We start from the raw sequence: 24,034 nt of genomic DNA on the forward strand, positions 1-24,034 counted from the left end.
CATATGAAGACCATCTGGGAGAACATTTAAAAGATATACATACCCAGACCCCTACTCAGTCCCTGCGAATCATAATTTGGTGATGAGAATGGGGAAGGATATATGTGTATTTGAACATTTTTCTTCTTGTAGTGGTTGCAATACATTCTAAACACCCGCAATGTATTTAAGGCAAATTTCTAAACTGTGTTCCTACCTCTCCGGCAGCAGACCTGGGATAAATTCCTTGGAATAAAATGTTTCTGTGGTTAAATATTTAGAAATGTTACACACCTGCCCCCTCTCCTCCTTGGAGCTAATTAAAGTATCTGAGAAGTGCTGCAGTACAGCTATTTGAAAACTTGTTACCTATTACCTTCTGATCTTATTTGATGTTGTAACATGCATTTTTCTTGCAACACTCATCAACGCATTTGAGAAATATTATAGTATAATCAGAAGAGAATTCTATCCATATTCAGAAATCTTTTTGCACTGTAGACACAAGGAAGAAGCAAGGTAGCAAAAAGCAGCTAAAATTCCTTCTCCCTGGGGATCTGGCTAAGCCTGCTTTTATTCTTCCTGCCACTTGCTACTTATATATGGAAAGAAATAGGGAAAATGGTAAGTGTGTGCTTTTAAGAAAGCAACTCTGGTGAGAGTCAAAGGACCAGGAAGACCACTGCAAACATTAAGAATTGAGATGTTGAATAAACATGGCTTTGAATTCTGGTTCCAACACTTCCTAGCTCAGTGACCTTGGACAAGTTACTTCAACTTTTCTGTGCCTCGTTTACCTTCTGTGTCTCATTTACCTTCCGTGTATACGGGCTTTTAAAAAAAGTGCATTATTATTATTACTATTGCCACTGTTTTTTTTCTAGAAATGAAAAAGCATACTTAGGCAGTGCGGGGGAGAATAAAGAATTGAAATAGAATAGAGACTTTTGGAAAATTTTAAGATCAAATAAGCCTTGAATTTTCTTTCTTTCTTGCTTTGTTTTGTGAAACATTATACTAATATCCTATGAGAATTTAAGGTTAGAGTTTGAGAGACATTATTAAATTGGCTGGTTTATAGCACTGAAGTGTGAATGACCCTTTCATCTGGCTTTTCATTCTAGTCAATTCCCAAATTATTTGACTAATTAATATACAAGAAACAGCTTGGGAGCTGCTGCCAAACAGCAAAAAGAGAAGCGACTGGGTGAAACTCAACAACACCGAAATAAGTGCCCAGGAGAGAGTAAAAAAGCTTTGAACTGTGGTGAGGATGTTGGGATGGGCAAGCTGAAGGGGAGGTCTGTAAACACAAGTTTCACTGCTCTCAACTTCCAAAAACACCAAAAAAAACATAGTTGAATAGAATAGAAAGTCTCAGAGTGCTTTGCATGTAGTATGAGTGATGTGGCAGTTTACACACACACATATTTGCACATACATGTGTAATGCATACTTCCTAGTGTGAGCTATGGTTAAAAGACTTTGAAAACCTTTGCTCTAGAGGGCCAGCCACAGGGCCCTGAGGCAAGAAATAGATTGTCATTGCGTGTCTAGATAGCTTGGTGAGCTTACCCAGCTTCTGCCCTGCCTTTTTGTAAACACCAGGATGATTGGATGAGTGTGCCAAGGACAAGCAAAGGAGAGAGAACTCAGACACTAAGATCCAGGGCAGTGACTGGTTCAACAGAGCCTGGACCCCAGTGGGAGGATTGAGCCACTGTCAGGACCGTATCAACACGATGATAGCAAAGTAGTTATGGTGGTTTTCATTCCTAGTCTAGGATCTGCAGCCAAGGCAGTGATAGGCCATTTATTGTGTGTCCGTGATGCAGCAAACCCTTTATTTCCTTCTTTACTTTCCTCATCTCATTTGAATCTCACAGCTCAACTTTGGAGAGATAATTCTTTTTTTTTTTTTTTTTTTTTTTAATTTTATGGCTGCACCTACAGCGTACGGAAATTCCCAGCCCAGGGACAGAAACAGAGCCGTAGTATCTGTGGCAATGCTGGATTCTTTAACCATGGGGCTGAACCAGTCACTGCAGTCAGGTTTTTAACCCACTGCGCCACAGCAGGAACTCTGGGGGAGCTGTTCTTATCATTCCCATTGTAAGGATGAGAGAACAGACTTCCAAGGCCTGAATCAATCACACACAAGTGACTCTATGAGAACTGTTCATCTGGCGCTTTGAGAGAGGCAAAGCAAGGCACAGTGAGTTACTGTCTCCTGAAACGTTTCAGTCTAGATAACTGAACGCTGGCTGCGGAGGACCTCTGAGGGGTCAAGCACTTGCCTTCTTTCTCCTAAATCCCTTGATTCATCCAATTCCTCCCCAGCCACAGGCTGGCAGGGTAGAGAGAAGTGATAGAATTTCATGCTTTTCCATGGGTAGAGAAAGGTAGTAGTTGGAATATCAACAGTTTCAAGGGGAATTTTCATTGAAAAGTAGATTATTGTACCCAGTTTCAATCAACACATATTGCCTATGAACACCATTGATACTTCCTGCTAACTACTGACTGGTCTCTTACTATGTGCTGAACTTCATGCTAAGTCATTTGTGCACATAACATTTTATAACCAAGCAGGACCCTATTGGGCCTTTCCCCAAATCCTCTACTTTGGATCCTGTCTGAAGAACCTAGATAAGAGTATCTGATGCACATTTCCTGAGTTGTTTTATAGGCCCGAAAACTACCACAAAATGGAAGACATTAACTCCTTAATGACCAAGAGCCCATACCCCTAGGGCTTCTGATGCCTAAGGACTGATAATATTAACCCCTGTGATACCACCTTGTCACCTCACCATCAGGCAATCAGGATTATGCATGAGCTGGTAATACACCCTGTGACCTCCTTTCCTCACCTGGCTTTTGAAAAAGCTTTGCTTTGTGAGCACTAGTTGCCCTGGGCTCCTTGCTTGGAGCCCTGAAATAAATGCTGCACTTTCCTTCACTGCAACCTGGTAGATTGGCTCTCGTGTCCAAGGGTGAGCGGACCCAAGTTTGGTTCAGTAACAATTCAGTCTTTAGAAACACCCTATGTACAGAGCACTATTTTGTCCCTGTTTTCCAGGTGAGGGAATGAAGGTGCGAAAAGGTAATAACATGTCTAAGGTGAGACAGCTAATAAATGGTGGGGCTGGGCTTTGAGTGCAGCTCTGTCAGATTCCAGAGCCAGGCTCTTAACCGTGAAACAATAATGCTTTCTCCATGATGTCCAAGGTATCATCCACGTAAGTGTGGGCACTAAATAAAAATGCTGATGGTTGCTCCTTGTCCTCAAAGAGGTTATGGTACTGTTGAGAAGGTAAGGCATATCCAACTGCAAATGCAGTGACTGATACCTTGCTATTTTTATGCTGGAGTTAAAGTAGAGAGAATTCATGGGGGGAGATATTGCTGGAGCTGACCTGGACTGGATGAGTAGGGACTGGATAAGCACAGAAATGTGGGTTGATCTCAAGAGTGAGCAGATTGGAGACTCTTCAGTTTAGAGCAGAGAGCATGGCTTTTACAGTTGAAATAAGAACATCCCCATTTAAGGACTCTGAGGCATTTGGCCAGTGCTTACTTTCCCAAGCCTCAGTTTCCCCATCTGTGATAAGGGGATGCTGTCTGTCTCAGAGAGTTGCTGGGAAGATGATGTGTACCTAAGTGCCCAGGAAAAGGAGGCATCTATGAGCTTCTCATCCACCTACCAGATTAAATCTGATTTCCCAGTAGAGTGGACTTGCCTCCTCCCTTTGCCCTACCAGTTGAAGGTCTTAGAAACAACCCTACCTGCTGTGAGAAGCCCTTCACGACACGCCTCTGTTTGAGGTTTGTCTCTCCATCCAGGTTGGCTGTTTCCAGATGGCAGATCCCACTGGGGTCCGAGGAGAAGAGGAGGAGAATGTCAGCTGGGATGATCTCGTTGCACTGCACTTGGATGAAGTCCCCCACACGCACGTCCTTCCAGCATTTCTGCACAAAGCTCTGCTCATTCCTTGGGTAGGAGAAAGACGGGAGTCAGAGTGAATGCTAAGGTTCTCCAGGAAATTAATGAGTGAGTCAGAAAATGGTCGCTCCTTGCATGTAATTTTCCCCAGTCAGCCTGTCACAAGACTGCTCTGTATTCTACCTTGCCCCCAAAGACCACCACCATAATCTCTAGAAAAGCTAAGTATGATCTATACAATCATACTAGTATAGTAAAGATCTCTTCTTATGACCACGTAGAGTTTTCATTGACAGCCAGGTGTAGAATGGGTACTGTGCTCAGCCCTTGCTTCCCAGAAGAAGAAAAAATTTAAAGGAGACAGTAAACACAGAGTCATATTACTATTGTATTTTTAATATCCATCACTTCCTAGAATACCCAGCTATCACCAAAGAAAGCAGGGTCACCAAAGACTGAGTAGAGGAGAAACCGTTTCCTACTGTGAGAAATAGAAATAGCGCTGAAATAGAAAACAGGAAATTAGGAAGATGCACCAGGAACTTTGATAAGATGCACTCCACAGTGATCACCAAGTCAGAGGGCTAAAGAAACCTGAGGAAATGATGCATTTTCTCTTCCCAGGCCAAAATTTTCAAGCTCGGGCAATGACAGGGACAGCATCAATTATGAATTTAGCATTTCTCCCATGCCAAGCACTAGTGTTAATTACTACTCTCTTTACTTGCATAATAACCCGCTGGAGTAGATGTTATACCCATTTCACAAGGAGGAAGTTGAAGGTTCAAGAGAAACTTTCCAAGCTCTAACAAAAACAGAGCTGGACCCTAAGTTTGGGTCCAACTTGACCCCAAATCCCAGTTGTCAGTGCTTGGAAATCCTTTCTCAAAAAAAAAAAAAAAAAATTCCACTCTATCCTCTCAGGGGGTCTGGAGGCAGCAGCTTTTACACCTTCAGCAAAAGGACTTGCTCCCACCCATGGGAAACATAATCCATTTCTAAGAACCCTCCCTTGACAGACTCTTCCTTCTAATTAGCCAAATATTGAACTAATTCAGCTCTCCCGAGAAATCTGGTTTATTTAATTTTCTACCATTTAAAAAAACATTTGTAAGTATTCCTCAAGTGTCCTGCAAAGCTTTCCAGACTTGCCAAGTCAAATTTAACCTTCCAAGTACCCTCAATTATTCCATGTGACACAGTTTCAAGATCTCTCCTAGAGGTGAGGGCTCTTCGGTTTAGGGCTGTGTTTGGAAATGTACCTCTTTAAATGAGGGATTTGGGACCAAAGCAATATTTCACATGCCTTTTTAATGAAGCCTAACTGGCTTGAAGCTGGATGCCTTTGAGCCCAGCCAGGATCATGTTTGCTGTTTTTCTCCACTGATGCTGAGCGTCACTGGGCATGCTCTTGCTTCTGTTTCTGTTGGAATCTGAGCTGCCCTGGGCATGACAAGACCACTCTTCCACAGAGAAAGAGAGTTGCCTGGAATTTCACTTTTCTCTCTCTCTTTTTTTTTTTTTGTCTTTTTGCTATTTCTTTGGGCCGCTCCTGCGGCATATGGAGGTTCCCAGGCTAGGGGTCCAATCGGAGCTGTAGCCACTGGCCTATGCCAGAGCCACAGCAACTCGGGATCCGAGCCGCATCTGCAACCTACACCACAGCTCACGGCAACACCGGATCCTTAACCCACTGAGCAAGGGCAGGGACCGAACCCGCAACCTCATGGTTCCTAGTCGGATTCGTTAACCATTGCGCCACGACGGGAACTCCACTTTTCTCTTTTTTTATAAAAGTTCTTGAGGAGGATAAGGGTCTGATGTCTTCCTCCTTTCTCTGGAGCTCCTGGAGAACCCTGAGCAAGCCTTCCTAAAATCCAATTTTTCTTGTCATAAAAGACTCTTTCAAAGGAGTCTCCAGTTCTGAAAGAGATGTGCTTCCGTTTGGAAGGCCAACCAAGGAGAGATCTGATCAGAACCTCTTAAATAATCAGGGACATCAGAATTAGGGTGCAGTCTAAAGACCCACAGAGTTCCATGGAAGTTTTCTAGGGACCACAGGGAAGTAGCCACTTGTTCAATCAATCCATGGGCAGTATCACCCAAAGACCACTTCTGAGACTGCTGGGGGCAGTGCATCTGCAGCATTTTAATAATGATAATTCTTTTAATGGAGAATGTAACAGGTTTCTAAGCATGTCTTCATTCCATCAACTTGTTTTATGCTTCTCCTCTGCTGTTACTTTTGTTCCTTGAAAAATAAAGGCAGTACACCCAGATTTGTTTCTCACTGCCATTTCAGAAAAACATTTATCTGGAGTTCCCATCGTGGTGCAGCAGAAACGAATCTGACTAGGAACCATGAGGTTGCAGGTTTGATCCCTGGCCTCGCTCAGTGGGTTAAGGATCCAGAATTGGCATGAGCTATGGTGTGGGTCACAGATCTGGTGTTGCTGTGGCTGTGGTGTAGGCTGGCGGCTACAGCTCCAATTAGACCCCTAGCCTGGGAACCTCCATGTACCAGGGGTGCAGCCCTCAATAACAACAACAAAAAAAACAAAAGATGGAAAAAAAAAAGAAAGAAAAACATTTGTCTGTTGATTCAGGGAAGAATTTTTTCTTCTTCAGAGCAGCCCTGAGAACACCTTTTAAAGGTCCAAATGGAAGGCTACTTTAAGGAACTGGAACGGCACATACTCTCCAAGGGAAAGGGAATCTTGTATGCTGAAGAAGAGAGAATTTCCAGGCAATTTTTTCCTTGTTGAGAGGGCATTTTGAAAAAAAGCTTTTTTTTTTTTTTTTCTGTCTTTTTGCCATTTCTTGGGCCACTCCTGCGGCATATGGAGGTTCCCAGGCTAGGGGTCGAATTGGAGCCATAGCTGCCAGCCTATGCCAGAGCCACAGCAACACAGGATCTGAGTAGTGTCTGCAATGTACGCCGTAGCTCATGGCAACACCAGATCCTTAACCCACTGAGGAAGGCCAGGGATCAAACCTGCAACCTCATGGTTCCAGTCGGATTCATTAACCACTGAGCCACGATGGGAACTCCGAAAAAAAGAATTCTTAAATATTACAGCAAAACTCCAAGGAACAAAGGATTATCATTCAACTTGTCTATATTCTTCCCTACCTCCCCGCTTTGACTTCTGTCTTGTTGGATAATGCCTTGGGGGATGGCCCACTGCTGGTTGATTGCTGTCATCTCAGCATTCTGCCTGGATTTGAGACTGGATTTAGTGAGAAGACCTTTGACTCTGCAATGTTCTGTCTGCCAGTGCTTCCAGAGCACACTGGTTCAGAAGGTTTGCAAAGGTGGTTGGGAATAATATATACATAGACATACCAAAGGCAAGGATGACCACTACCCATGAACACTGAATCTCATTCTTCCTCCTAATAAAGGACTCTACTGCTTATTATGGTATGTGGGTTATTAAGGAGATGGAAGATGGAGGGCTATGCAGATGAGCTTATGGTATATGTATATTTGTGAGCAGACACTTCTGTGAGCTGGGCTGGAGTCACTCAAGGGAGAGTTGTCTTGTCAATTCCCACCATGATGACAGGTATCACAAGAAGCTATACATCAAACTTGTCTCTGTCTTCTATTATTCATTGGATCCCAAGGAGGTCCAGTACTGTTGTACAAAGAATCACTTGTCCTTTAGATGTCATCTTTAGATGTAATCTTCTCTTCCTTAGGATGATATGCAGTGGTGAAGATCCCTCTAAGTTCCCCTTGCAGGCTAACCTCCCCCAAACAGAGACTGCCCATCTCTGGGTTGTGCTTCTCAGAGACACGCATACCTCCAGGTGCACATCCTATCTGAATTATATGAGAACAACATATTTTTTGGGATGTTTAAAATTTTGGAGATGCTTAAAATTTTGGGGAGGGGGCATAATTAATAATTTAGCTGGTACAAAATTTGAAGAATTATATTTACACTGACCCAAATGTAGTAACATTAGAGAATCAAAGTCAGATTTTATAGGGATTTTGGGATAAGAAAAAGAGACAACAGCCACATTTCCTTCTGGCACTGGGTTACTCTGTGCTGGTTTCTTGATCCTCTGGGGCTCACTTTGTCTCTTCAACAGTCAGGAACAGAGCTGTGGAAAGGGCTGGGTACATAGCCCCAGAGGTCCAGCCTGAGGGGGTGCTGAGTGGCTGAATCCAGCTGAGGTGGAAAAGTGGCATGCTTCTGCATTGAGGGGTGTCCAGATGTGGCCAGCAGTTGGCCAGGAGCCACCCGAGGGAGTCATTCCCTAGTTTAATGCAGCCTGTTCAGCACAGCTGCCCCAGGTGGACGTGTCCACACGCTCCCAATCACTTCCCTGCTCAGTGAGCCCACACCTGGGAACTGACTGCAATTTTAGTTTCGTGGCATGTTTACTGCTGTTTAAAAATAAGACAAATCCACGTGGCTGGGGACGAAGACTCCATCTGGCAGATTCTGCCTCAGGGAGAAATTAATTGGTGCAGGGCTAAACAGCTTTCTAAAAGGAGAGAGGACTTATTAAGAGGTAAATAAACAGCAAGAGAGGTTTGTAACCAACTGCATCCCGTGGGGGTGAAGCAGGTGAAAGCAGTGGGGGTGGTGGAGGAGGAGAGGGTGCTAAAAATTCTATTTCTCAACTACTACCTGGGTTTTATAAAAAGGGCTTCATGGAACATGAGTAGAGGGGATTTTCCAGGAAGGTTAGTTGTCTGTGGGACTTCCCTTCAGGGTGGGAGATGAATTGACCTGGGCTGTCCTTCAGGAGGTGGGAATATCAGGCTTAGAATGGTCAGTGTTGCTACACCAGGGTGAAAGGGGAAGGCCAGGGAGAACAAATACCATGCAGGAATTAAGAGTGTGCTTGAATCTCAGCTTCACTTCTTACTACCTGTGTGACCTTGGGTGAATTACTTAACCTCTCAGAGACTCTATTTCTTTCTTTCTTTCTTTCTTTCTTTCTTTCTTTCTTTCTTTCTTTCTTTCTTTCTTTCTTTCTTTCTTTCTTTCTTTCTTTCTTTCTTTCTTTCTTTCTTTCAATCAGAGACTTTATTTCTTCAGTTGAAGGTAATATGTGTATTTGCCTCAGAGGGTTATCAAAGAGATTAATGACATGACTCTTGCCAGGGGCTGAGCTCTTGGCTGTGCACTTTGTGAATACTCAATAAATGCAAGTTTCTTTGATGATATTGATGACGATGGTTGTTTATTTATGGTGAGGGCTACTCCCACCACCAGTCTCAGCATTTTATTCTTCATGCTATTGGGATACCCATCTCATGTCTGGGATTACATTTCATGAGGCGCATAAGGTGCAAACACAAGAAACTAAGAATGCAAACATCTTTCCCCAGCCCAGAAAAGACAGACACAAATTTAGCCTACTGAAGATAGGCTGGATTCTGGCTATTGGGAAAAACCCCAGAAAAATATGTCCTTAAAGTCAGGGCTGCCCAGCAAGTTCTACTGTGGATACTGACAAACTGATTCTACAGTTTATATGAGCAGGCAAAAGGCCCAGACTAGCCAACTCAGCATGGAAGAAGAAAAATTTAAAGGAGCGACTCCACTCAACTTTAAGACTTCTCTAGGCCTACAGTCACGGAGACTGTAGTATTGGCACAAGAATAGGCAAATAGATCAATGGAACAGAATAGAGTGCCCAGAAATAGATTCACATAATTGTAGTCAACTGATCTTTGACAAAGGAGCAAAGGCGATACAAACAGAACAAGTGAGCAAAGACTGTCTTTTTTTTAAAAATTTTATTGCTGCACCTGTGGCATATGGAAATTCCTGGGCCAGGGGTTGAATCCAAGCCACAGCTGTGACCTATACTGTAGCTTTGGCAATGATGTATTCTTAACCCACTGTGCTGGGCTGGGGATTAAACCTGTGCTTCTGCAGCAACCTGAGCCACTGCAGTCAGATTCTTAACCAACCAGGCCACAGCGGGAACTCCAAGATAATATTTTTTTTGTCTTTCTGTCTTTTTAAGGCCACACCTGCAGCATATGGAGGTTCCCAGGCTAGGGGTCCAATTGGAGCTGCAACCGCCAGCTTACGCCAGGGCCATGGCAATGCAGGATCCAAGTTGCATCTGTGACCTACACCATAGCTCACGACAATGCTGGATTCTTAACCCACTGAGTGAGGCCAGGGATTGAACCTGCGTCCTCATGGATGCCAGTCAGGTTCGTTAACTGCTGAGCCACGATGGGAACTCCTCCAAGATAATCTTTTTAACAAATGATGCTGGAGCAACCGTATACACACACACACACAAAGACTGTAGACACAGACCTTATACTCATCACAAAAATTAACTCAGAATCGATCATAGACCTAAATGTAAAATGCAAAACCATAAAACTCCTACAAGAGAACACAACAGAAAACTGAGATAACCTCTGGCAATGAGTTTTTAGGTACTATCGCTATAGGCACAACCCATGAACGAAGTATCTGGTAAGCTGGACTTGGTTAAAATTAAAAACTTCTATCAAAGACAATGTTAAGAGAATGCAAAGACCAGATACCATCTCGTAAAAAAAAAATCGTGTTTTTCTAAAGATGCATTTGACAGAGGATTGTTATCCAAATACACAAAGAACTCTTATTAAAGTTCAACAAGAAAACAAACAACCCAATTAAAAACTGACGAAAGACGTAAAACAGACAACTCACCAAAAAGAGACAAAGATGTCAAATAAGCATGAAAAAGCTTCTTCCATGTCATACGTCATCAGGGAAATGCAAATTAAAATGCAATACCACAACATACCTCTTTGAATTTCCCAAATCTTGAACACTAATACCAGTTGCTGGTGAGGAGGTTGAGCACCAGGAACTCTCATACACTGGTGATAGGAATGCACAATTGAAAGACAATTTGGTGGTTTCTTATAAAATCAAATGTATTCTTACCACACAATGCAGCAACTGCATTCCTATTTACCCAAAGTGAGTTGAAAATTTATGTCTCTGCAAAACCCCACATATGTAGGCTTATGGAAATTTTATTAATAATTTCCCAAATGCGAAAGCAATCAGATGTCCTTCAGGAGGTGTATGAATAAACTACGGTACATATAGACAATGGAATATTATTCGCGGATAAAAAGAAGTGAGCTATCAAGCCATGAAAAGACATGGAGGAAATTTATATGCATATTACTAAGTGAATGAAATCTATTTGAAAAGGCTACATATTGTAAGATTTCAACTATAAGACATTTTGGAAAAGGCAAAACAATGGAGACAGTAAAAACATCCATGGTCTCCAAGGGTTGGAAGGTGGGTAAGGATGAAAAGGTGGAACACAGAGGATTTTCAGGCTCTGTAGGCTATTAGAATGGTGAACACAGGTCATTACACATTTGCTCAGTTCCGCAGAATGTATAACACCTAGAGTGAGCCATATTATAAACTATGGACTTTGGGCAACGATGATGTCACCCAATGACATCAATAATGGCGATGTCATTAATAATGCCTCATGAACTACAACAAACCACTCTGGTGAAGGATGCTGATAACAGGGCACGTCTGGGGGCAGAAGGTTTATTCGAAGTCTTGGTACCTTTGCTCAATTTTATTGTGAACCTAAAACTGCTTTAAAAAAAATAAAATCTTCATTAAAAAATCAAGACTAGAAGAAATTTATTGTTTCCAGTTCAGGTGAGGAAACTGATCTGGCCAAAGTATAGAGCAACAAAGCTGAGGTTGGAACCTCTGTTCTTCTCATGGCTCCAAGGAGAAGCATTAAGGGCCTGTGGCCAGTTCAAGAATACTTGTCATGCCCAGAAATGTCTTTGTCCTGACAGTCTTGTATGAGGTAGAAGTAATATCACAGGGTAGTTAAAAGCTTTGGAGTCACATGAGCTTGACTAAAACCTGGAACTACCTCTTACGCACAGGTACTAGTAATGGATCCACTACTTAACTGTTTGATTCTCAATTTATTCATCTATTGATTGGACAAATGAAAACTACCCTACAGGTTAAAATGAAAGTTAAATAATACACAAAAATGTGTCTACTGACCTTACAGCAAATGGCATTTACTCATTTACTGCTGCTATTATTATTTTTTTGGCTGCACTTGCGGCATGTGGAATTCCCAGGTCAGGGATGGAATCCGTGCCACAGCAGTGACAGGATCCTTAACCCACTGAGCCACCACAGAACTCCAGCTGCTGCTGTTATTATTTACAGATATTATTAGCTTAGGGCAAACATGGTCATTGCTGTGGAGACCATAGAACAGAGACTCTGTGGTTGTCTATTTTCATGAGCTATTGTCAATGAGGTGAGGGGCTTTTTGGCTGGAGAAGGAGCCTGGCAGAGGAAAAAAGGCATTGAAAAGGGAGAAAGGTCATGTGGCTTCTTTCCTGACCTGACCTGAATGGAAAGGAAACAGAAGTTAAAAGAGTTGCACTAAAGACAGCATGGGCTTGGAGCAGAGGGCAGGTTGTGTAACGGTGTTGTGAACCTGGCTATTCTTTGCTCCCTATGCCACTTATTTGCTGCAGAACACAGAGAAGGGGGCTTAGACTCAGGGAAGGTCCAGAAAGAAACAGCTGGGGCCAGAGCAGTGGTAGGAGACCTGAACCCCTGGTTTGGATAGAAATATGCGGGGGACATGAAGATATTAATGGTATCTGTGGATGCCCAGATATATTTTTGGAGGCTGGAGGATTAGGATGGGAAGAATGAAGACCCAAATCAGCTGTTTGTGTTTGTGTCATTGGGACATTTGAATTCATGTGACTTCATTATTACCCAGAGCTCTAATCATTTCATGTGTCTTCTATTGTCAACAGTGTGATAAGCTTGCTGAGAGATGGGATGACTCTGGGTCTTATATTTCTGTACCTACATGGGGTCTGGTATGGTGTCTAGCACAAGGGGGCGCATTAAGTAAATATTTACTAAATGATTCCTTGTAGATTTGTCTTGAACATGAGGCAGTAGAAGACATGTTTTTCCTAATCTTAAAGTCATTTCAACATCTAGTCTATCTTTTTTGTTATAAGTACACCAATGGAGACTTCCAATAATGATATCATAGTAATAGAAGATGATATTATATGATGATATATGATGTGATATGATATAACATAATAAAATAAGCTTACTTAACACACATGTATTAAGTGCCTATAATGAGTCCAGCACTTAACCTATGTCTCAATTTAGCACCCTCATAATAATATAGCTTCCATTATTGATGTTTTCTCTGTTTCAGAGATGAAGAAACTTGGGCCCAGAAAGGTTCTCTAACTCGTGTAAGATCACAGAGTTATGTCTCCTAGGACATATGATTGACAGCTGTGGGAGCTCCATGGCTCAGCATGGTCTCTCGGTTCTGTGTGAGGGTGAAGTACAAGGCCGATGATGCCTCAGAACATGGTGACATAATCATAACTGAGGCTAGGTGGAGAATAAGAGTCTCACCTTTTAGAATTGTGAACTCCATAATGGTGAAACAAAGGCTAAAAATCCTCATCTGCTCAGATACAAATCACACCTGTTGACATGAGTGCAGAGCCTCAGGGACACCTGAATTCTTGTTTTATGACTCTTCTACCCATTGAGTTTGGGGGAGAAGCTAATACATTCTATCCTGAAATGACAAGCTGAATTGGCCTGAATAGTTTATGGCCTTCTGTGGGCACAGGGCGAGGTGGCTGGAATGGGGCAGGCACTTACAAAACTGACACCTAGAGAGAAGCCTGCATGGCTGGTGCCAAATGCAGAGCAAAGATCTGCAGGATGGAAGCAGGGATGTGTTGGTCTGTAAACCAGCCAGTGGTGCTTTTCACAGTCATGCTTCAAATGACACTGTATGTTTCTCAGTTGCCTGAATTTTCAGATTCTTCCCCCAGGTCTATTTTGCTACGTTACTAGATCTTGGAGTCAAGTTCTATAGTAGAGCTTGACTTCTTTCCTGTGGTTTCAAACTCCAGCCAATGGTCTTCCTTTCTATCCTTGGGTCAAGTTCATGGTGAATTCTGGCTCTCTAGGCTATAGAACTCTCCTTAGCAAAATTTGAGCTAATGTTTTCTGATGGCTACTGATTGCCAAACACTATACTAAGCATTTGACATGTTATTGCATTTAATATCTGCAACAAATCCAGGATGTAGTTTAAGGGTGAAGAATTTCTGACTATATTTTGATGTTAGGAGGGTGTGGGTAAAGTCTAAATTCTGCCCTATCAATCATCTCATCTACTTTGGGTTTCACAGAGAGATGTTATATGGAGGAAATAAGAGTGGAAATGGGACCAAACAGCTGCTTTATTAATAGTCCCACAAGTATTATATTCTCATGCACATTCTGTGTTAGAAGCTGAGTTGGGAGAAGTGGTTTAGGCTCTGGGCTAGATAAAGCCACCTAAATCCCTTGTCTAAATCTAAATCTTGGTCTGTGTGTGCTCAGGTGTGCTGTGGAAAGGGAGCTGGGGAAATACGTCTAGGTTCTAGAGGAGTTTCCTCTATTCAGATTTTAGATACTGCCACTTAGAAGAGAAATGGGAGAGCAGAGCATAAATCTTTGCTTTTAAAACACTGTTACTCCACCCTCCAGCAAATGTGGCTCAGTGAATGGCCTTGACTTTTGCCAATAAAATAAGCAATTCCTCCCTTACATGGGTGGGGAATGTGGCTAGAAAGATGAAAGCTCGGGTTGGTCCTGGCATTGAAAAATTTAGAGTTTAAGTGACTGTACATTTAAAAAAATTACTTCTTGCTAATAATGGTGGAGACATTGAGTCAATGGTTTATAGAGATTATTTTAATTTACATGCCCTGAGAGAGAGGTGCTAATATTGGCCCCATTTTACAGAAGTTGAAATGGAGGCTAAAACGATTAAGTAACTACACAGTGATAAGTAAACTACATTTAGTAAGTGCCAGATCTGAGACAAGCCCAGGTGCAATGCCAAGGTCCTTTACACCAAGAATGCAGTAAGATATCACATTTTATACATCCTTGTTGAGGCTGCTTTAATGTACTCTCCCCTTTGGCACTACTTTGTATAGACGTTTCTATAGCTCTGTTACTTTTAAGGCCTCTTGCATGTCATCTGCATACATCTTCACAAAATAGACCACAGAGAGATTATGATCACTATTTAAAGGTGAGACAAATGGGGCCACCACTGCCGAGGTGGATTCATTTAGGTCATGTAATTAATTAGCGAAAGACCCAGGATCAGGACCTCTGGTTTCCTCATTCTCAGGTTTTCCTATGGGGACACCGGCATGGAAGGCAACTGACATACAAATAAAAACAGGCAGCAGCTGGGTCTGTCCTCAGCAGACACTGCTACGGCTGGGAAACCAGGTCCTCAGGGCCATGCTGTGGGAAGACTGATCCCATCCTGAAGCAGCTGGACTTATTTTTATGTTCCAGCAGCCACCTGACTTACACAGAAGAGAATCTCCAAGTCTTGGTAAAAAGTCAGAATTGCAAGATTTCTAAGCTGAGTCATTTCTCTCCTAAGTTCCTGACATTTCTTGAGCCTGGTCTTTTTGATATCAGCTGAAGTTACACAAATAACCTTTATCTGACACGTGAACAAGCTGTGAGCTGACGTGTTTTTCTCTGCCTATTTGAATGCGGCTCATCCTTCAATGCCCTCCTGATATGCCACCTCTTCAGGGAAGGCTTCCCTTGGCTGGCTTTGATGATTTTTGCAGGCAGATGTGCCACTGCAGCGCATGCATGACTATGACCCTTTGTCCACAGGCAGGGGACACTGTAGCTGTTCACAAGTTCTGCATGATCTCTGGACTGAGAGCCCCTCAAGGGCACACGGGGCCTTCCATGGGAGCATGTGCAATAGGATCTGACTTAAGACCTGCTAAGCAGATGACTAAGAGTGTGCTGAAACCCTCGGCTTTTGTTGCATTACAATAGGGGGACAAAAACCTTCGTGAATTCCATTTGGTTCACACTCCTGCTTCCTTATTGCCTGTTTTCTGAATACAAATAAAAATGTATGAAGCTGGATGGAAAAATACAAATCTCTTGCTGGGTATGGTTTCTAGATTCATTAAATTGAGCCCTGGGAGAAACTAAGATAATACAATTCCGAAACTAATCTCTCCTTGAAGTTATTCCATAAATCTGATTAATGGGTCACCTTTAGACCACAAGCACAGTTGCTATATTAAAAGAAAATGCTGTAACAGGGTTGTAATTCTGTTAACAAGGCTTCTGCTGTTTGCAAAAAGATTCTCTCACAGTATAAACAAGTCAGGCTGAAAGATGCATGGGATTAGGTGGAGCAAAATTCATAGGGTCCTAGTATTCAACTGCACAAAAATGACATTTGATATCAGTTTCTCAAATATGTGAATCTGAGACAAAATGGATTGAGCTAGTGCTTGAGATATAAGCTTTCATGCTGTGCCTCAGCAAAAAGCTGTCCTCTCAGATCTTGTATTCTTTGCCTGACATCCCATCATATCTCATCAATATTTGGCAAAAGGAAATGCTCTTAAACACCATCAGTTAAGATAAGTATGTCTGTTCCTGTTAATATATGGAAAACAATTCATAAGTGTCAAGGCTTAAAAACATTTTAGGGTGACGGTATTAAGGACATGGAGGTGGCCTCTCCAACAACTGTTCCTCCTTCTCTTGGAACTATCTTATTTTTTCATTGGGGTTTTTCATCTTCCCTGCGTAGCTCATATGCTTTCAGGGAAGTGACTTTCATGCTAGGTTCTGTGGTTCAGGTAATTAGATGATCTCATTTCCTGCTCATAGGGACTGGTACAAGGGTGGGAATGTGACCCACTGGGGTCACTAAGAAGTGAGAAAGATCTGGTAGTAAGCTTCCTGGACCTTCTAAGAATGCTTCCAGAAGTACTTTTCTTTCTCCTTTTGTGGTCTGTTATATGTAGATGTGAGGGCTGGAGCTGCTGTAGCTATCTCGTTGCCATGAGGGAAATATGTCTACAGGTAAAGATGATACAGAGGGGGACTGAATTAAAAGGACAGCTAAGTACAGCATCTAGAATGCTGATTGGCTGACTGAACCATGTCTGATCACCCGACAACCTCAGAGCATTTGTAGTGACCTAAGTAACAAAGTCTTTTCATTGTTTAAAATTGTTTGAGTTGAGGTTTCTGCTTCTTGCAGTAGAAGCACCTCAACTGACACAGCAATTAAACAAAGTTGGATAGTTTCTCACTGAAGGTTCTCCCAGGACCTTCATTATTAATGCACACTGTTCAATTGAAGAGGCACATCAAGTATACTATTTCTCAAATGTATTTGGCTTTTATAGTTCATCTCCTAAGAGACGATCTAGTCTGACTCTAAAGTTTTACAAAAGTAGAAACCAAGATCCAGAGATTTAAATGACTTTTCTAAGCTCTCATTAGTAGTTAGACACAGATCTGAGTCTAAAGGATAGGCCTCCTGACATTCAGGCCTGTGTTCTTACTTCAAGCTCATACCCCCCTCTCTACTGAAAGATGTTCCCTCACTGACGATGAATCTCAAAAGAAGAATCTAATTACTCTTTTGGAGAGACTCCAGATTTCCAGGGTATTATAAAGCAAAAGTTGCAAATTATGGAGCTCACTGGCAAAATATGAATTTTAGGTCAAATAAAATAGGTCTGAAGTGTTCGAAAAAAATTTATCAGTTACCAACACTTAAAAACCAGCACTTATTTCAAATAAAAATATTATTTTCTAGCTCCCCTAATAAAATTCAGACAGTCTGGCAACACTAGACCTATATTCCCACACAGAAACCAGCTGAAGGGCAGTGGACAGCCCTGCCTCCTAAGAGGAATGCATGGGCTCCCCAGGTTGCCATAGTCCCCACCCCTCCCTATCTCATCCTAACACAGGTGTTGAATGTCAGTTGTCATTAATCAGTACACGAAGAGTATTGCTTTCCTTTTTATATCCAGTCTATTTCATTCAATCAGCTGGCTTCTTAGTCCGTTACTTTGCAATACTGGAAAAATTAAAATTTCCCAAATTGAGATATTAATAGATTTTAAAGAGTATTTTCAAGATTGTCTAAGTTTGGAACAACACAGAGTCCATCAGAGATGAGCAATTTTCTTTACTGTGATCTTTTCATCTTTCTTGGACTATGGGTCCAGAAGAGCCAGGATACATTTTTCTGTCTGTGTGTGTGTGTCTTTTTTCAGAGACTATCTCTTTGTCACTATTATTCCACTGAATACACTTTGGGAAGTATGGCCATAAAGCCCCTTCATGTAAACAAGAAGGACTGACTGTATAACATAGGGAAGTATACTAAATATCTTGTAATAACCTATAATGGAAGAGAATCTGAAAAAGAATATATCCCTCTCTCTCTCTCTCTCTATATATATATATATACACACACACACACATATAATATATATAATAAATATATATAACATATAAAACTGAATCACTTTGCTCTACAGATGTGACAAACACATTGTAAATTAACTCTACTTCAATAAAAATATGAATTTGTTTATCCTTTATCAATAACCATAAAGCCTTCCCACATACACACTGCATGATGTGTGCTTTTCCAAGGTAACTTTTCAGTCCTGACAACTATGATAATCAAATACTGAAACAGAGTGAACACAGAAACTTGTTTTCAATACTTTGTCTCTGTGTTAAACTATGAGCAAAATACTGAAGAATGATCAACCTTATTATTATTACCCATGCTCATGGCATGTGGAAGTTTCTGGGCTAGGGCCTGAACTTGAGCCACAGCAGTGACCCAAGCTGCTGCAACGACATTGGTGGATCCTTAACACTCTGTGTCACGAGAGAACTCCAAACCCATCATTATCACTAAATATTTATCAATAATAATTTTAGAAGGATTTCTCTGAACTTATATTATTAGGAAATAAAGTAATATTCTTTGTTTAAAAAAACAAACAACAAACTCTATGTCCCTCCCTGTCAGTCAGCCTGGGGACAAATGTCTCTTTTTTTTCCTGGATTGTTATTACCTCAGTTTTCTGCTGTTTTCCTGGAAGCAATTTTGAGAACAGAATGACAGCAGCCTGGCCTGTATCAGTCCAGCACCCAGCACAGGTCAGTCTGTGGTCTGGTCGACTCTGATATTATCCCCCTAAATGTGCCCATTTTTCTGGACACAGGGCCCAGGATTTCTGGCAGAGCATGGAGCACAGGACCAGGCTGATCAAGGTCCACATATATTCCTCGTCAAGCTTCACTGTGAATCTTCTATGAGAAAACAAAAAACAAAAGAGAACGTAGAAAACAAAAACTGGTGGGATGCATTGGTGAAAAGAGAAAAACAATGCTTTCTTAAAAAAAAAAAGTCCCTTTAGGTGGCACCCTTATCAGTTGTCTTCTCTCTCTATAACTTCCTTATTCAAAGGTGAGGAACGACTAAATCTCAGCTGGAGGTATTCAGAGTGCTAACAACATTCAAGACAATTAGATCCAGCTGGAAAAAAAAACCCCAAACCTTCAGATTAATATTTTTAGATATGCAGTTGTGGCCCTGCAGGCAAAGACTAGAAGCTCATCTTTTGCCGAGGGGAGGGAGGTCAGGGAGGTTCTCTTAAGGGTGCCCTGGAGACAACTCCTCAGGTTACATGATCTCCTTAGAAGCTTCCCCAGGCTACAAATTTCCCTGTGGAGTTTGGCTCAGAAACCCTCTCATCAGTCAGCTCTAAGACGGTCAGCTCCCTGTTCTCCCCCAGGGAAGAGAACTTCTCTTTAGAAAGAAGCAGCTTCTCAATAGCTACAGGGTACACCTTGAAGCAAGCCTCTTTAAGAAGGACCAGAGCCTCTAAGAAGGACCAGAGCAAGTGCAGAACTTCTGCTGAACTGGCATCCTTAAAATCAGAGGGACGATGTTTCTTGAGAGAGATGAATGCTTTCCTTATGTGGCAGAAAGTCAAGCCCTTACCCGCTTCAATCACCAAAGTGACTGATTCACATAGGACTTCTCATTACCAGCCCAGAAAGAACCCTGTGTCATCTCCTTCTCACTGCAAGTCCAGACACCACTCCTTTGCTTCTTTCTGGGTTACAAGAACCGTCACAAAGTTGAGACACATGATAACTCTATTTTCTTCCCTTACTGACCGAGAGCACGTCCTTTTCCTAAAAACCCAGTTGGTCATTCACTCAATGGGGGTCTTTCTCAAACAATGACTTGTATAAAATGATGTTAAATAACATGATGAGACAGGTGGTGAACAGTTTTGGTTTGGACTGGGACAACATCAGAGAGAAGGCTTAAGGACAGGCATGACGGAACTAAGTCGAGTTTTACATTCTGAAAATAAAGCAATGACAGCTTGCGTATTGAGAATCTGTCCTACGTCAGGAGCAGTGCTAGGCACCTTCCAGGGATTATCACATTCAATTCTCAGAACCACCTCAGGAAAAGTTTCAATTTTACAAATGACAAAATGAGTCTCAGAGAGGTTAGGTCATTTGCCTAAGTCACACAGTTAGTGACTGCTGGAGACAGTGTTCAACCTAGGCAATTTGTCTCCAGGGCTGGTTCCCCTAATACAGTGCCTTACAGATTTTTCTGAAATACAGTAATGCCACTTCTCTCTGAGGGTCTCCAAATATGCTCCCATGTGCTCATGGCCACCCGGGACCCAAAATGGATATGAATTTATGCAAAACTCTTCAATGTTTAATACAACTCGCAACAGCAAAGAAAATGTCACATAATAAAAGATCTAATCTAATAAAAATTTACTCAAGCCTCAGTTTTTTTTTTTTTTTAAGGCCCTACTCCCTACTGCGGAGAATCGAACAGCTTCACTGCAATAAAATAATGTGGTCTCCCTACCCCCTCCCTCCACAAAGAGCAGCCGCAGTGTCTTCCCCAGAGGTCTCCCTTTACCTGCTATAGACGAGGCACTCTCGGTTATTGATCACTTTGTCAGATTTGTGCCTCCGGAGGTCTTCCCAAGCATCCTTGAAGGCAGTGATCGCCAGGATGACACAGATTGGTATCATGCTCACCTCAGGCTGGAAAGCATTGACCACAGGGACAAAATTCAGAACTGCAATGCCCACAAAATAGAGATTGGCAAAACGGTGTAGCTGCTCAAAGATGTTCTTGGGGATAAAGGACAAGACTGTGTACTTGCTGGTCTTAATTTGATTCCCACGGTAATGTCTGTTGGGGTTCTCTTTGTGGGCCCATCCTTCAAAGGGCAGGTTGGAGACCACCACCCACTTCTTATCTTCTTTTCTTTTCTTCCTTCTCTTGCCTTCCTTTTTCATCTCTGCTCAGTTCTGTCTCTTTAATTCTCATAGCAGAGCACTTGAGTTCCCTGTGGAATGAGGTCCTTCCCTGATCAGTTCTATTGTTCAGCTGCCAGCAAGCGATGTTCCTGACATCTTTTACTTGTCTTCTCTGCTGAAAAATTTTTTTCTTCTTTCAAAAGGAAAACTGAAAATAAAAAGCTGGTGTACAAACGCTAGGGGAGAAATATGACAAGGAAAGAGCTTGCAGAGAACAGGTGTGTACCCACCAGGTCACTTCCTTCTACTTGTTGAGACTCCACCTGTTGGAATGCAGACGTCACCCACAGGTAGCTTCCTTTTCTATCCCAGGCAGCCAAGAACAGGTGCGCCAGCTCTGGGTCCTAAAACCTACCTGGTTAAATTCCAAGAGCCAGGACTTTAAGCCAAGAGCCACGGATGCTTTAAAAACAGTTGACATTTTCTTGTTTGGGAGGCATTGCACATCACTCTTCAAAGAGCTATTCCTGAGCTTGGTCTCCTGAGATGATTCAGTCAAGTTTAGAGTTTAACTATTGACCTTACAACCCTACTTTTAATATCATTAACATCCTTAGGTTTAATAATATGAGTGTTTGCATGAGTTAAATTAAGGTTTCTAAATCTCAGCATTACTAACATTTGGGGCTGGATTGTAATTCTTTGTTGTGGGAGGTTGTCATGTATATTGTATATTTGACACCAACCTTGGCCTTTTTTCTTTTTCTTTCCTTCTTTTTTTGTCCCCTAGGGCCGCACCTGCTGCATATGGAAATTCCTAGGCTATGGGTCCAAATGGAGTTGCAGCTGCCAGCATACACCACAGCCACTCCAGATCTGAGCCACGTCTGTGACCTATACCACAGCTCATGGCAACGCTAGATATTTAACCTACTGATCAAGACCAGGGGTTGGATCCACATCCTTACGGATACTAGTTGGGCTCGTTACTGCTGAGCCATAATGGGAACTCCCTCCTTGGCTTTTCTTTACCCGCGAGATGCCAGTACACCCTCCTCTGCATGTGGCAACCAAAGAAGTCTCCAGACATTGTCAAAAGTTCCTTGCAGGGGAAAATTTCCCTGGATGAGAGTCACTGAATTCAATGATTTTAAGAAAACATAATGTGAGAAGAGAGATCAATTTTTTTGAAAATGATGATAAGTTTGCACAACCCATCTGCCACAGAGAAAACAGAAGAATGCTTTCCCTTACCTTTCATATATCTGGCTGCTAGAGCAGTTTATCTCTCTATCAAAGCGATGTCTCTTCAAGTCCTCCATGCCATCCTTGACCATGACGACAAACAGGACAATGGCCAGTGGCAACATGGTGATCTCTTTGTGGAAGACTTCCATGGAGGGCATCCAGTTCAGAATAACCAGGAATAGGAAATAGACGTTAGCCCATCTGGAAGGGACAAGCAAAACAGGAGTGGAAACCACAAAGAAAACAATACTCGCCACACTATTTCCTCCCTACTGTTGGCCCTTGCCAACTAAAACAACATTTTCTTTCAGTGTCACCTCAAACATCATGGTAAGAGATTTGAAGTCAAATTTATTTAAACTTGGTTCTTACTGTTTAGAGTTGTGTGACCTTTCTGAGCCTTTTTGTCTTGTATAAAATGGGGATAGTACTACCTATTTCAAAGGGCTCTTATGAATATTATGTGGGATAATATTTGTTACGTACACATTAAAGGGTTCCAGAGAATAGTGGTGACTCGATAAATAGTATTATTAATTATAAAATGTAAGATAATTTCTTGGTCCATATTTGCTTTATAATTAAATGATGATTTTTGCATATATTATCTCAAAAGAGTCACTTGAACTTTAAATTTTCCAAGGGCATTTAGCTCCCTGTTGCCACAGTGCTTTTGCACATGAAGGTCTCAAAGAACGTTCTTCTGGTTCCCCTCTGATTTTTCTCTGCCTCCTTCCACTTAGTTAACACATTGTCTTCTTTCAGGTTATACTCCATTGTCTCTTCCTCCTAGAAGTCTCCTTTGACTTTCTTAACTAGGCCAGATTTCCCTGATACTTACCTTGGAAGTATCTATCTGAATTATAGTTTACATCAATTTAATGTATAATTAAATATTAAATATATAATGTATAATTAATATCTGTCTCTTTCTCTAGCCAATATAGTCAGGACACACTGTCTTTTTCTCATGTATCTCTAACATATAACACATGACTTAACATGGAATAGAATCTGATATTGAATAAATGATTGAATGACAAAGCTTCTCAAAAATGTATTCATTTGTTTTTCTGTTTTTTTTTTTTTTGCCACATCTATGCCATGTGGAAGTTCCAAGGTCATGAATCAAACCTGTGCTGCCGTTGCAACCTGCACCACAGCCGTGCTATGCTGGATCCTTACCCCTCTGTGCTACAGGGGAGCTTCCTGCTTTTTTCTTTTAAAAAGTATTTATTTTCCTAAGACCTGGATTAATTTCAAGGCTTGCTTCAAGACGCAAATGGTCTTCTTGTAATCATTTATTTATTTATTTACAGGCTATTTATATAATTATTTTTATTCATTTTTTTCCCCCATTGTAGCTGGTTTACAGTGATCTGCTAATTTTTTACTGTACAGCATGGTGACCCAGTTACATTTATTTATTTATTTATTTATTTACTTACTTACTTATTTTTGCTTTTTAGGGCTGCACCCATGGCATATGGAAGTTCACAGGCTAGGGATCAAATCAGAGCTATGGCTGCCACCTGGCACCACAGCTCACAGCAACGCTGGATCCCTGACTCACGCAGCAAGGCCCAGGATTGAACACGTGTCCTCATGCATACCA

General features: G+C 41.8%; 1 protein-coding gene across 1 annotated transcript in view; it reads right to left on the bottom strand.

Annotated features, from left to right (window-relative positions):
• ATP10B (ATPase phospholipid transporting 10B (putative)) overlaps positions 1-24,034 on the bottom strand; it is a 129,537-nt gene that overhangs the window by 104,772 nt on the left and 731 nt on the right. Inside the window, exons 2-3 of the mRNA XM_047782200.1 lie at positions 22,426-22,620; positions 3,769-3,973 (exon numbers count right to left, since the gene is read on the bottom strand). Of these exons, the coding sequence (XP_047638156.1) occupies positions 3,769-3,973; positions 22,426-22,620 (400 nt within the window). The remainder of the gene's footprint in view (positions 1-3,768; positions 3,974-22,425; positions 22,621-24,034) is intronic.

The sequence above is a fragment of the Phacochoerus africanus genome, chromosome 1 (genome assembly GCF_016906955.1).
Source record: "Phacochoerus africanus isolate WHEZ1 chromosome 1, ROS_Pafr_v1, whole genome shotgun sequence".
In the NCBI taxonomy this organism is placed as follows: Eukaryota; Metazoa; Chordata; class Mammalia; order Artiodactyla; family Suidae; genus Phacochoerus; species Phacochoerus africanus.